Below are 14,978 nucleotides of genomic sequence, written 5' to 3' on the forward strand. Positions count from 1 at the left end.
CTCTCTCTGTGTGTGTGTGTGTGTGTGTGTACTGCTTATCACTTGAGTCAATGTGGCAGGACCTTTGATGTCGCAAAGACTATCATGAACGACAGAAAGTATGTGCATAACAAGGCAGATGGCCTGATTGATCTATCCAGGGACGGGAAATTGCAAGACGTGAGTTCATTCAATCCATCATCTAAACTTTTTGAACATGTTATATTTTACTATTATTGATCAATTCTAAGGCTATTTGATGCTGCCACTTCGATTCACACTAAAAAAAGAGCCATGGACATATTCATTTATCTGAAAAACAGGAGGCATAATTGTTTTCCTTCATTTCATTTTGTTATTTTGTGGAAAAGTTAGTCCGCAGTAATGAACGTAATCTACTTTTTGCAAGAATTGCCTTTTGGAAGAATCATGAAGAGTGAAACTGACAGTAACATTCTTTGGAAAGCTTTTGCCTTAAAAAAGCTACCCTGAGGCAATAAAAAAAGAGTAATTTTTTGCAATAGATGGGTGGGTGTTTTAAGACTCTGTTTGTAAAAAGTTGTGTGTGGATTGTATGGGTTCAGTTGGAATTGAACTTGAAGAGAGAATGGCTTTTGGGTTGGAATTTATTGATCAATGGTTATCAATAAATTATGTTGAAAATATGCAGCAGTTACTGTCAAACAGTAACCGATTGTTACGTTCTTGAGAAACCTATTGCGTGGCTTGATTTAGAGTTGTAGCTTTCCCATTTTTGAATAATTATGTCTTCCATGTATGGATAATTGATTACTAGTGCAATTATACTTGTAGGTTATGCATGCAAAATCTTGTGCTGATCTGTATAAAGCTGTTGGTGAGGACTTCTGGTTGGCTACTTGGTGTAATAGTGCTGCCTTTGAGGGGTAAAATTGCATATCTCAAAAATTTGATGTTCTCCCAATAGGAAGAATTGCTAGTCCGGCCTAATTTATGGTTTACTTTACTTGTTTCAGGAAGTATCTTGAAGGGACGAGGATTACCCTCGTAAAATTGTATAGCACTTTTACTCTTTGCTACTTTACCTTCCTTTTTGTTCATTTCTTCTTCTTCTTCTTCTTCTTCTTTTTTTATTTTGTATTCTCCATTTTAATTAACATGTTTTGTTCCCAAACATCTGGATACATAAAATCAATTTTATAGGGCGGAGCAGAAATATGACTTTGCAATCAGAACACCTTGCACACCTGCTAGATGGGATGAATTTGATGCAGAAATGGCAATGGCATGGGAAGTATGTTACCCTACCCATCTACATGATCAAATTATTTATATTTGAGTGTAGCTATGTTCTCTTTTACTGGACTTTTAGGAGTTTTTACACGAGTGGCTTCTTCAATTGGAACCTGTTCATGTGCACTCTTTTTCCGCAATTTTGTACCTCATATGTGAGCAGCAAATTGTCTAGAAAGAAATACATATATCTACATATTAATACATGGAAAATGCCTGGATTACCTTTTACTATCCCCTACCTGTAAAATCTTCCCAAGCAGTATGTTGGTGAGTGAAGATATGTACTCATACAAAGACCTATCTGTATGTTCTCTAATTAATGCTTACCTAGATTTAAACTAGTGTGAACTCCCGTGATGCCTTCCTTCGAGTTATAGCAAATTGTTTTTGGAGAATTCGTGCCATAAAAACTCCTAAATCTGAGTAAGCAACTTGATCACTCATATATAAGGAGAAATTGGTATTTGAGAAAGATCCCAAAGATGGTAGTCTGCTGGATAAAGTGGGCTTTAGGCCAGTGCTAATAAATAACTCTTAGCTAGTAGTGTTAACAAACAGATTTCTATGAGCATCTGTTCCTGTTTCTCTTGGTGTTTCTGTGATCCTCTTGGAATTTTTTTTAAATTGCATGGTTGAATAGACTACTAACATTTGCATATACCAACTATGCTCTGGCAGGATATATGCAATGCCTATTGCGGTGAAAATTATGGGTCTACCGACTTCAATGTGCTTGAAAAAGTGAGAGATGCAATTTTAAGGATGACATATTACTGGTATAACATTTGATCTCTGTGGCTGGATCTGGCATGCTTGTCCTTTGATAAAATAGTCCTAAGAAAGTATATCCATATATAATTGTATTTCAGGTACAATTTTATGCCCCTTTCAAGAGGCTCCGCAGCTGTTGGGTTCGTGGTTATGCTTGGACTGTTTCTTGCTGCTAATATGGAGTTCACAGGAACTATCCCTCAAGGTTTACAGGTCGACTGGGAAGCCATTTTGACCGTTGATCCGAACAATTTTGTGGATTCGATCAAGAGTTGGTTATATCCATCACTCAAGGTAACGACATCCTTGAAAGATTATCCGGATGTGGGAACGACTCTTCAAACAACAGGTTCAGTTGTCGCTGCTCTAAGCACTTATAATGATTGAGCTTTGAGCAGTCCTGAAGAGGTAAGTTCACTTCATCAGTAAGTCATCGATACCATCTAAGAAGACATCATTTCTCACCTCACAATTTTGTGCTGATTTTGTAAATTTGACTTTCTTGCAGCGGTTTGTATGCGAGAATGTAGTTTATTATTGAAGTCTAACTCTGCAGAGAGAATGGTCAGGTCGAGGCTTTCAAATCTTACACCAGCTTAAATTTATGCTCTATGTTTGTTTGCTGTACAGTTATCTAGGTTAATCTGTAATTTTTCTTTGTTCTCTGATTTACATTCAAATATATTTCTAATTTTCTTCACAATAAATCTGCTTCCATCGGTTTGCTTCACAAGAAATAATCGGTCATATCATAATATGATATTATCATGTTGATTTTAGTTTGTTACATCAACCTGAACATATCAGATATAAAATAAATCCCAAATTTTGTTCATGCATTTATTTGTTTGGATCTAACCTTGCTTTCTTTAATCTCATGTGATTGAAATCTTTCTATTTCATTTCATCCGACTGCCTCAAAGGATAATAATACTTGGCTGGCTAACTAGCAATGGCTGACCGTAGCCAATAACAAGAGCACACACCACCGATTCAAATTACGTGATGGTAATGTGATTTCTTGGCTCGAGATTAACCCAGTTCAATGGGAAAAGGTGAACAAAATAGGACACTAACATCAGATTCGAATCAGTGCTGTTGTACTTGAAGTCTAAACATCTCTCCTAGCTTCACTAACCACTAAACTATTCTGTAGGGTGTCCAATAATGCTGTTTACCCTAATGGGAATTAGCTTTGTCAACCAAATCTAATCAGAGATATGCTTAGCAGCCTTAGCTTGTCATATCTAACCACCTTTATACTAATCTCTCCACTAATAGTGAATCCAAACGATAGTTGTCTTTTTCCCTACGTAACAACGCAATTAGTGTTAGGTAGAAATCCATGTAAACCAAAAGTGATAGGGTATTAAGGTTTAATAATAGTATTAGTAGCTAAAGTGTGCGAAGGTGGTTAATCAAGAAAGCTGGCAGGTATCTAGAAAGTTGTCGACTTGACGTTGTTATTTTCTGTAGTACCCAAATTCAAAATTTAAGCAAAGCTTCATTGTTGCTGTAACACAGATGAACACGAAATGCGACTGAGTTCTTGTTTCTTCGATCTTAGTTTCCTAAAAAACTTACAAACATAAGTAATGTCTACTAATTTACATACATCTCTTTGATTATATGCATGGGAAATTCACTGTTATATTATTAATGGACGAGAAAAATTATATCTAAATTTTAAACCGTGCATGTAAAAATATCCCTTACCCTATCTTGCCTTGGCATTGACAATGACACCCTCTTCTATTCTTCTCTCCCTTTTTACCTTTCTCCTTCTTTCAGTGAACTTTTCTTCTACAACGGTAGGCTTGCCGGAAAAAGAAAAATCCTCCGGTATGTTGTACGTCCACGTGGCGCTAAACTGCTTGCTGATCATCCGTGCCGCGTAGTAGGGGATCCTCCCGTCTTTTCCCTGCTCAGACTTCAGCCTTCGTCCATTAACAAACTCCAAGCAATCCATCAAGCTCTCCCTTGCCAACCCTTGCATCTCATAAGCCTGTGACCTCCTCCACAAGCTCTTACCATGAACCCTCGCCTCACCTGAGGACAAACACAGAGCTCTAGTTGTGTCACTAATGGCTGCCTCTGGATTCTTCATCAACAAGTAACACTGTGCCCTATTACTATAAACCACAACCCTTTCCCTCCTCATTTTCAGAGGGCACAAATCCAATGCCTTTGAGTATTCTATCACTGCTTTTTCAATATTCCCTGCCCGAAAACTCATATTCCCTTGCTTTTTCAACTTCCCCACCAATGATTTTCTCTCTCTGATTTCTTGTTTTGACATTAACTTCTCCTTCTTTTTTCTCTCTACCTTCAAATCCCATGTCTCCTCCAATGCTCTCTCAGCTTTCTTGCTCCCCAATCTTAAATCCCCATACTTGATTTTATGGTAATCTTGCAAAAGCGTCTGTGTGATTCTGTCTCCCAGTTTTGGCCTTCTCATTTCAACCAAATCGACAAGATACACAACTGAAATCTCCACCACTCTGACTCGGGTTTCAGGGTCTTTGAGAAGTAGCAAAAGACAATCAATCGCCATTAATTTCCAATTATCTGAAGACCTTGATAGATTACATAATCTCTCTATAACTTCTTGTGAATTTGCCACACTTTGTCTTCCAAACTTGGTTTGACAAACTGCTTTCAACAATCCAATCCCACCAGGTGAATTTGGATTTGCTAAACCACCCCATATCCCACAAACTTGAATCAAGAACTCTCTCTTGCAGATCAAACCTAAACAGCTTTCTTTGCTGACAAAGCAGTTTAGAAGATTTAGAGACCAACACTGAAGCTGACTACCCCATTCCTCAGCTTTTCTGCTCTCAACTTCCAACCCCCCAAGCCCTCTTGTTATCAAATCACTATGGTACTTCAATCTCTTCGACTTCTCCAATCCGATGAACTCATCGTACACCCTCTTCAAACATGTAGTGGCTGTCTTCATAGCCAACTCAACAATCTTGACTTCATGCTTCAAAGCAATAATGGACTCGACAATCTTGTCATGACTAGCCATGTGACCAAGAGCTCGAACTGCCACTCTTTGCTCAACCCAAGTGATCTTGCCTCTCATCAACTCCATCAATGGCAGAACCACCCCGGATTTCAAAGCCTTTTCTGCAAACTGAGCCTTGTTCATGGTGTAAGAGCCAATGATATGAGCAGCATAGTAAGGGATGTAGATGTTCTGGTCACTCAGCAGCCATTTTCTGTCATTGATGCCTTTGTTGATGAGCTTTGCCATGCATTCGAATATTCCGAGGGAAGGGAATTCAGGGTCGTTTGGCTGCTTCATGGCTATGTTCCAAAGAGAGCTTAGTGCAAGGACTTGTTCTTGGTCATTTCTGAGAGGCAAGTCCTTGAAGAACTTACTGATTTTGGATTTTCTAAGAGAAGGGCTTGGCTCATTCATGGTGCAGAAGAAGCAAGAGGCTTTAGTACACAAAGGCTCAGAGGGAAACTTGGGAGTCATTTTAGTCTTGTGGTTTTGGGATTGTGATTTCATGGTTGGGTGAAGAGAAGTTGGAGCTAAGCTCTGTTAGGTATTTTGCAAATGGTATCAGAAAAAGACACTTGATATTTCTTATAGTGAAATGAAAAGTGGATGATCTCCTCCATTGAAGTATCTAACAAAAAAGTATATTGATAATTTTTAATAAACGGTTATATAAGTGATAAATTGGATCGACAGACAGTTTGACAACATAATATAGTACTATTTATTTTATGATAACTTCGTATATTTGATTCTAAATACCCTACGATTGCTATAATTATTCTGAATAGATACGTATATTCACATGTTAAATTGGTACCCATATTTGAGTGTGAATCAAATTCAAACATGGTGTTTCCAGAACAGAACCATATGGAAAATCTATAGTTTTAAGCTGTAGATCATGAAGGAGAGGATAATGAGCACAACCAAGTAGTTGTGCACTTCTACTATGCTGAACCACCTGCACACTAAATCACTAATGATTGACTAGAAGTAGGTACTGTTAGTCATGTTTCCTCAAAAGGGGTGTATATCACATGTTTCTCCATTCATTCTAAATTTGCTAAAACAAGGAAGACAAAGTGAAGCAAATTCACTGCAGCTTCACTATTTTGATTATTTTCTGCAGCCAAATGGCTAACTAATTCTCAGTATAATTGGCTGAATGTTAAGCACTAGGAGATCATCTGCCCCAAAGTGTTTTTAAGTTTTAACAAACTAGACAGGTCCAGATATGGAGTAGTATCATTTCCAGCAAAAGAATGTGATATATATACTGCAATACTGATATAGATCTAATAAGGGTTACTGTTAACTACTCCAGGCATCATGTACTCCATTCACTTCTATAGATAGCTTCAAAGTGAAGTAAACAATTTTGGTCATATCAAACTAAACAATGAGTGTTAAAGTTGCTTGGGATGCAGGCTTTCTAGCTAGGATGAACTAAAAACAAAATGCAAGTAAAACTGGGTTGGTTCCAAGAAATTGCGGCTGTCATATGAAAAATCTAGGATCAGCATGATTACGCTAGACAGAATATATACTTCTACTTTATAGCTGTGCAGCCTGTGTTGCTGTACTGGTTTCATGATGCATTTCTTCCTTTTCTTCCTATGACTAACTGCATTTTGAAAGCCTTCCACAGCGATTGTACTCATGATTTGTCTTGGCTTAGAACTTTTTACACTTCTGTAGTTTGTGAGACAGATTCATCATTATTAGCTACAGCTTGGCTCAATGAAACAAGAAGAAACTATTTGAACTAATCTGAACTTCTAATATCTTATAAAACTAAAATTTAGTTGCTTTCAAAACTCAGCTTGTTTGTACTCAATTACTCAGGCCCTCCAACTCATCAGTATATAAACGTAGCTAAGAGGCCCACTAGATCCATCCCAAAAGAAGAATTTAGACTCCAAGAAAATTTGGGTCTTAACATTCTGCCACTGGATTTACGATGTCCATGTAGGCCCATCGAATACCAGAAGCCAAACTCCAAACCTTTCCTTTTTCAGTTTCGACCGATGACTATACAACGACTAAGCACATATTGGACATGCCCTGGAGTTGGAACGCCGAGGAGGAGAGTGAATGATTTTGGTGTTTAAGTTTATACTGAGATTATTAGAAGACAAAATTAGGATCTTTTTGACCAATAAGTTAAAGACATTTCATATTTTTAGTATTTTTTTATGTTTTAAAAATATATTAATTATTTATCGTGTCCAAGTTGTGTCAGATCTTACGTTTTTAAAAATTGCCGTGTCATTGTCGGTATCGGTGCAACAGGGAGAGCTTCCAATGAGGACCTTATAATGAGGACCAAGTGAGGACTTTCAAATGAACGGTTGGATCAAGGTTTTGACTTTTAATTGATATTTTTTAATTCTTATGTGCATATCATCCAACCATTCATTTGAAAGTCCTCGCTTGGTCCTTATTATAAGATCCTCATTGGAAGCTCTCCCTTGTGCAACATACAAACAACAATGCTATGTGAACCACCAAATCACATAAATGAAAATTTCCACATTGTATACCTTGTTCGTAATAGATTCATCTATAACGTTTTCGGGTGTTCATGAATGGGAGATATCACCCTATCAACATCCATGGTTCCAGCAGGTGTTACCATACTATTCCTTCAAGTTAAATTGTTAGGATGCTTTAAACTCGAGCATTGTCTACTTGTACTGTCAACCTCCTCTTTCTCAACTGACCCCAAAAAATGCAAATCACCCCTAGACTGGGTCTTCTTTGAAACACAGTCTGGGATTTGCTTGCAACAAACCGTTAACCACACAGTAACAATTATATTGTACCAAAAAAATACATAATCAAATCAATCATGCCCCAGTCATATAATTTCATTAATTTCGAACGACATTACGAAAAAAGTGTTCAATGTACCCAGCTCATTCCTCATTGTCGTGTTACATGTGTCATATCAATTATCAACAACATTTAGTAACAAACTAACAAACGTGACAGGAAGTAAATATTATTCGAAGAATTAAATCTAGAAATTTAGAATAAAAATAAAAATAATTAAATGGGTGAGAAATTTAGTTAATTTAGAAAAAGGAAAAGAACTAATCCAGCTGCCAAAATATGCGCGCTTATAGGGCGCACGGCTGTCAAGGCGGAACGGTGCTAACGCGGGCCCCTGCGGTTTTTGGCGGTGGGCTAAAGTTACCGAAGCACCACACAATTATTGCCACGGCGGCTTTCGTGGCTTCCACTTATTGGGTTGTCATTCCAGGCGAGTGACCCTACATTTCACACATCCAGCTGTAAGATGGACCCCACTTGTACAAACTCGAAACCAAAAAAAAAAAAATACGATTAAAGTCACGAGCGAAAAGCCAAAGTGTGTTTAAGTGGACTTGTGTCAGTGCAGTGCTCTAACTTAAATCTCTTTCAGTTTTTCATTTCAGTCCTTCTATCTTGCCTTAACTTTCAATTTAATCCATGATACTTTTTAATTTACCTTTTTACCATCTTACAATAATGATACTCAAAATAACAGATTTGAATCATTTGATTCCACAAACCAGTTTATTTTCAATCTTATATTTTCTTGTGATGAATTATTAAACCTTACAACCAATTTATTGTCGTATCTTGGAGGAAATATAAAATTAGCTGCTGTAATTTATATTCAACTATGAATTCCTTCATGTGGTAACGATAACGAAATTAGATGATAATATAACTAAATTACATGAATGGTTTAATGGACATCAAACACTTCCTTGGAAGAAAGGTCAGGCAAGGGGGACAATGGGTAGAAGTTGCTGGTTAGCTCAATATGCATATGTGGATAGACTTATATATCGAAGTTTGCTATGAATTATGGACTATCGATAATATGAAGAAATTACGGAGATCTCTTTTTTTTTTTTTTCTTTCTTCTTTTACTTTAAAGAAAAAAAAACAATGAACAAAATATAGACAACTAATATTAAGAAAAAAGGAAATCTAACATATTAAAAGGATATCAAGAGTGACATGAACATCAAATCAAGGAATTTGGTTTCTCTACTTAGATTTATGTTGCTTGGATTTGGTTGGAAGACTTCTAACCATTTGATTGAGTACAATTTAAGATCATCATGTCATCCTTACTCTATCTAATAGTTATAAGACATCTAAGCAAATCCAAACAACTTAAATCCAAACAGTGAATTCAGATCCCGAATCAAGTTTGATACACTCATGAATTTAACTTCTAAAAAAAGATACACTCATGAATTTAAAAAATCAAATTTTTATTATTCATTTTCCAAAAAAAAAAGATATCAAGAATAACATGAACATCAATCATCGAGTTTGATACACTCATAAATTTTTTATTTTTTAAAAAACAAATTTTGATTTTAATTATTATTCATTTTCCTTAAATGCTTAAAACTAAAACTACAAAAGTCCTAAACCGTGAAAATTTCACAAATTAGGAAGATCAAAACCGTGATTAGAGCCTTTCAAACATAAGACCCGTGAGACTAGAGACAGCAAACCGTGTGATTATGGCCCATCTTGATTCTGAATACCCAGTTAATCACTCTCAGCTTTACAAATCACATGCCCCTTAACTGGCTAATTGCACCTAACGGGCCAAAAGTGGGACCCAGCCAGTCTGTGTCGAGTCCATACTCCAGCGCCACATTATCCTCCATGGGCCCCTCGAAAAGCCCGAACCTTCTTCCCCGCTGATCCAACGGCTAGTCAGGTCCCATCCTTCCCCGGTCCCACCTTATTTGTCGGTCCAGATTAACCCTCTTCTTCCCGTTGAAGCCTCTCTCTCCTATATATACGCCTGTCGGTTATCATCGCCACTATTACTCTCTCTCTCTCTCTCTCATTTTCTCACTGCTTAACTTTCTCTCTCTACTGTGAGCTAACCTAGCCATGGATCGCAGCACCGCCTTAACATTCGCATTCATCTGCATTATCGTCGCCGGCGTCGGCGGCCAAGCTCCGGCCGCTGCCCCCACTAAATCCCCCGCCACTCCCGCCCCCACCACCACACCCGCCGCCGCTCCCTCCAAGCCCAAATCCCCAGCTCCAGTCGCCACACCCGCCGCAACCCCAACCGCCACTCCACCTACACCCGTCGCCGCCGCTCCAGCTCCGGTAGCCACTCCTCCCGCCGCATCTCCCCCGGCTACAGCTCCGGTCAGCTCACCTCCCGCCAAATCTCCACCCACCGCTGCTCCCACACCCGCCGTCGTGCCCGTAGCACCGGTTTCTCCTCCCGCCACCACACCTGTGGCCTCTGCTCCTGCTCCGAGCACTAAGCCTGAAGCTCCTTCAGCCGCTCCCGGCCCCGCTATTCTCGGACCACCTGCACCGCCATCTGAGGCTCCCGCCGCTGAGGGTCCCTCCGGCGCCTTGTCTCCCGGTCCTTCAGGCTCCGCAGCCGATGAGGTACAACACTTTTTGCATCTTTTGTTTAACTCTAATCGGTGTAGTGTGCGCAATGCGGACCCAGATCTGGAGCTAAGGGTTCCAAATCTACCGAAATTATTGACAGTAGAGATTTAGTTTAGCATTGACAGTAGAGATTTAGTTTAGCACCGTTTTCGGGTTGCTACCAGATAGAGACTTCTAGTCTCTGAGATTCGGTGAATCCGTGTAGCTTCCACGCGCGTGTAGACGCGTGGAACAAGAGCAAACGATATGAGAGGTTAGTAAGCCGATCCGGGAAGATGGTTAGCTCACGCGCCACCGTCGGTGGCTGATGGTGTTGTTGGCTAAAATAAAATTGGTGAATTACTTAATTACCCCTGGAAAAGAATCAAATTGTCATAGTGTCATTATAGCGAGCACCTTGTGATGCACATAAATATCTGTCCTTTGCTAAACCTTTTTATGAAAATTTTGAAAAATTAGAATTTCTGAAATTTTGGAAAAATTGCAGAGTGGAGCAGAGAAGGTGGTGGTTGGATCCATTGCGTTGGGATGGGGTTTGATCATGGCTTTGTTGTTCTAGAGAGGAAGAAGAAGAAGAAGATGAGGAGGAGGACAGAGATGTTGTTGTAATGTTTGTCCTTTATTATTTTAATCTTTTTTGTTACCTTGTTCTGTCCATTGTTACAAACCCCTAGGATTGGATATTTATTTACCATTTGTTATTTCGATTGAATTATTATTATTTTTACTGCTCCTCTCTCTCTCTCTCTCTCTCTCTCTCTTTCTTGGGTTGGGTGGTGCGGTGCCTTGATTGGTTTCTTTTGTATTCTTTTGGAGACGCACATATCAATTCACTGCTTTTGTCCTCTTTTGACAATTTGGTGAATACTTTCGCATTTGCTTGTTATTTTAATTTACATTTAGATCTGCAAACATGTTCAATAACATGTATCATTTTTTTTACTCTGCACATTTACTTTGGCACCAAAATTGGATTCTCTAGGGGGTTTGGTGGTGAAGTAATTTTCCTGAACTGGGTCATGATATTTTATTAGTATCACATCTAATGGGGTAGTGAGTGATTGCGTGGCCAATATTAGATTCTGTATTCATTTCTGGTTTGATTTTGTTTGGTGAGACCGATTACAAATCGAAAGCATTGGGCTCCATCTGCTTCTTTTGGGAACCCAATTCATTATGAATCCAGTAGAGCATTTGCATGCTGTCATGATTCGCCAAAATGGTAAGGGTTTCCATTTCAGATGAAGGGGAACTAATTTGATGAAGAAAAAGAACCACCGTGTGGCCTAGCCTAGCTTGCTGTGAGTCATCTTACCAGAAAAGGGTAGAAAGAAACGACACAAGGAACATGTAGGGTTTCAGGGTTTCTCCCCTTTCCTTTCCATGTGCTGTGTTGAAGTAATATGGAACAATTCGAGCTGTTTTAGACGACCTCTTGAGTGGAGGAGCTTGTTTGGGTGTGTTTTGCAGTGAGTTGTGTACATTGGTGCGCCTAACAGAGTTGAGAATTGAGTTAGGATATATGCGGATTTGCGACGGGTCTAATCCGATTTAACCAAGAATAACTCGATATTATCATCGGTCTTTTGTATTGCAAGTCTCTATTCTGAAATCTGAATAGTGAGAACTATCGAGTGGAGGAATATATATTCAGGAATGTGAATCATGATGCTACGAGTAGTATGCGGTATAAGCATTGCAAAGACAATAGAAGTAACTGTATACATGCATGGATCGCTGTGTTGTTGCACGGCAACTATAGTGCAGTTGATGTATGGATGGATGCTACATGCTACAACTTACATGATAGCATCAGAGCCACGGTAAGGCTATTCAGCTGAGATTTTAGTGTCCCGTTAATTGGGATGGGAGTTGTCTGTTGAGAATTTTAGGTTGTGAGAGTAACCTTCTGTTTGGCTAGTGGATCTACCATGATCATCACTCGAGGATGTATGTCCCAAGTGTATTGACCGAACCTCGTTAAACTTCTTGTGTTTATTTGTATTGTTTGTGATTGTTGTCTTCATTTGGTTTCGGTCTTGAGCTAGGGAATTCAAAAGGTGACCCGAACTTTCTGAACGCGGTCTATGCTTTTGTTTTTTGGTTTGTCAAGGGAAGATGACGCACGGCAGGGGAAACAAAATTTTTGGTTTTTGTTTTCTAGGGTTCTTGGCTAGAGCTATGGCTACAGCTTCATGCTTGACAACGTGTTTCTGGTTCTTGCTTTATGTAGAAAGTAATTTTTCATTGCTTTCTTTGAACAAGATACAGCTTATATAACAACAAATATGCTGTTGTCACAACAAATATATGTCAGACATAAACTGATTGCAACTAAGCCTTGATTACAAAGTAGGTACAAATCAAATCAAAATCAGAATGCTAGGTTAAGAGTTGATTGCTGCCGATGTTGTATTCTCTCTAATATCCCCCTTCAAACTGGGCGGTTTTGGACGCACAAGTTTGGTACGGAGGAGAAGATGTTGATGGTTATGTAGTGGTTTAGTGAGTAGGTCAGCAAGTTGATCCACAGAAGGGACATAGTGAACATGGTGGCTACCAAGTGATACTTTTTCCCAAACAAAATATAGTCTAATTCAATATGTTTTGTGCGGGCATGGAAGACAAGATTGGATGCCATGTAGGTTGCACTAAGGTTGTCACAGTAAAGAATGATAGGGAATTGAATATGAGCACCAAGTTCATATAGTAAGAAGCCTAACCAGGTGGTTTCGACACAAGCATGAGCAAGGGAGTGATATTCATATTCCGCACTTGAATGTGCAATGGTGGGCTGCTTTTTAGAGCGCTAGAAAACTAAATTGCTACCAAGATAAATGAGATAGCCAAAAGTGGAGCGACGAGAGTCAGGACAGCCAGTCCAATTAGCATCCGAGTAGGCAGAGAGATGAACATGTTGTTGTTGAGGACTGAAAGACAAACCATGATCCAATGTGCCTTTGATATATAAAATGATACTATAGAAATATATTTTCCTTGATTCAGCAATGAGATGAGGAACACGGGGCTTGCTCATAAACGGTGACACACTAAATTAACTGCAAAAGCAATGTCATGGCGAGTAATGGTGAGATACTGTAATGAGCCAACTATCTCGCAAAACACAATAGGATTATCAAGTAAAACCCCATCATTGGTGTTGAGAAGAGACTTAGCAGACATGGGTGTGCTAACAGGTTTGCTGAGTAACAAGTCATGCTTGACTAGGATGTCATGAGCATACTTGACTTGGTTTGGGTGAACTCTGCCAGTAATGTTTTTAATGGCCACGTCAGCATTTTAACGGAGAAAATTAACGGAATGATCATGTGGAAGGAAAATCGTGACTTTAAGTGTCATTCAGATTAAAATAGAACCACAATGACTGAACATATGTCAACTTCAAACCACATGGACTAAACCAATTTCATTTCTAAAAAGTATATGGTGTGCGAGCCATGTTGATAGATAAACATTGAAGAATCAGCTTTACTGAGTCGGAACCCAACTGATAATAGAAACGAGCTCATGCGGTGAAACCAGGCGTGATGAGCTTGTTTTAGTCCGTAGAGTGCCTTATGGAGCTTGCAAACATGAGAGGGCCAAGAGAGATCAACAAACCCAGGTGGTTGTGTCATGTACACATCTTCTTAGAGATAACCATGGAGGAATGCGTTCTTGATGTCGAGTTGACGAAATGGTCAACCTCTAGAAACAACAAGACAAAGAACTGTACAAATAGTTGTTGGCCTGATAACAGGGCTGTAAGTTTCATCGTAGTCAATACCTTGTTGCTGGTGAAATCCCTTGGCAAAAAGACGTGCCTTGTACCGTTCCACAGAGCCATCAGAGTTACTTTTGATACGAAAAACCCATTTACAACCCACAACATGTAGAAAGTAATTTTCCATTCTTTCTTTGAACAAGATTACAGATTATATAACAACAAATATGTTGTTGTTACACCAAGACAGTTAAGAGCATTTACAACAAATATATGTCATATCTAAACTGATTGCAGCTAAGCCTCGATTACCCTCGATTACAAAGTAATTACAAATCAAAATCGGAATCAGAATGCTAGGTTAAGGCTTGATTGCTGCCGATGTTGTATTCTCTCTAATATTTTACGGGGTTCTTGGCTATAGAGCTAGGGTTATGGCTTCATGCTTGATAACGTGTTTCTGGTTCTTGTTTTTTAGGGTTCTTGGCTATAGAGCTATGACTAGAGCTTCTTCTTTTTAATTAATCTATTAAAATACCTTAACTCACATATGTTAGTTAGAATTGAATACATGATCTCAACATTATTAATTAGACTAGCTAACTAACTAGACCACGGTTCATGAACAAAGCTATAACTAGAGCTAGCTTCAGGCTTGATAGAATGTTTTTGGTTCTTGTGTCATAGGTTTTTGGGTATAGAGCTAGGGATAGAGCTTCAAGATTGACAACATGTTTCAGGTTTTTGTTTTCTGGGGATCTTGGCTATAGAGCT

General features: G+C 38.9%; 3 protein-coding genes across 3 annotated transcripts in view; 2 read left to right on the forward strand and 1 right to left on the reverse strand.

Moving 5' to 3' along the window:
• Positions 1 to 2,858, forward strand: part of LOC101300950 (tetratricopeptide repeat protein 13-like) — a 10,197-nt gene extending 7,339 nt beyond the window's left edge. Inside the window, exons 18-24 of the mRNA XM_004287926.1 lie at positions 60 to 159; positions 793 to 884; positions 975 to 1,013; positions 1,162 to 1,252; positions 1,933 to 2,030; positions 2,124 to 2,433; positions 2,534 to 2,858. Coding sequence (XP_004287974.1) covers positions 60 to 159; positions 793 to 884; positions 975 to 1,013; positions 1,162 to 1,252; positions 1,933 to 2,030; positions 2,124 to 2,412 — 709 coding nt within the window. The 3' untranslated portion in view covers positions 2,413 to 2,433; positions 2,534 to 2,858. The remainder of the gene's footprint in view (positions 1 to 59; positions 160 to 792; positions 885 to 974; positions 1,014 to 1,161; positions 1,253 to 1,932; positions 2,031 to 2,123; positions 2,434 to 2,533) is intronic.
• A 661-nt stretch (positions 2,859 to 3,519) lies between these two features.
• On the reverse strand, positions 3,520 to 5,597 carry LOC101301237. The gene has a single exon (XM_004287927.1). It carries the CDS (start codon positions 5,546 to 5,548, stop codon positions 3,743 to 3,745), a length of 1,806 nt encoding a protein of 601 aa, XP_004287975.1. The 5' UTR covers positions 5,549 to 5,597; the 3' UTR covers positions 3,520 to 3,742.
• Positions 5,598 to 9,904: 4,307 nt separating this feature from the next.
• LOC101301524 lies at positions 9,905 to 11,204 on the forward strand. The gene is made up of 2 exons (XM_004287928.1): positions 9,905 to 10,474; positions 10,968 to 11,204. Exons 1-2 carry the CDS (start codon positions 9,956 to 9,958, stop codon positions 11,037 to 11,039), a joined length of 591 nt encoding a protein of 196 aa, XP_004287976.1. The 5' UTR covers positions 9,905 to 9,955; the 3' UTR covers positions 11,040 to 11,204.
• The last annotated feature ends 3,774 nt before the right edge of the window (positions 11,205 to 14,978 follow it).

This window comes from Fragaria vesca, linkage group LG1 (assembly GCF_000184155.1).
Source record: "Fragaria vesca subsp. vesca linkage group LG1, FraVesHawaii_1.0, whole genome shotgun sequence".
In the NCBI taxonomy this organism is placed as follows: domain Eukaryota; kingdom Viridiplantae; phylum Streptophyta; class Magnoliopsida; order Rosales; family Rosaceae; genus Fragaria; species Fragaria vesca.

Coding starts and splice junctions, on each gene's coding strand:
- LOC101301237 (XM_004287927.1), bottom strand. CDS start 5,548: ATGAAATCACAATCCCAAAACCACAAGACTAAAATGACTCCCAAGTTT.
- LOC101301524 (XM_004287928.1), top strand. CDS start 9,956: ATGGATCGCAGCACCGCCTTAACATTCGCATTCATCTGCATTATCGTC. Junction 10,475..10,967: donor CAGGCTCCGCAGCCGATGAG/GTACAACACTTT, acceptor GAAAAATTGCAG/AGTGGAGCAGAGAAGGTGGT.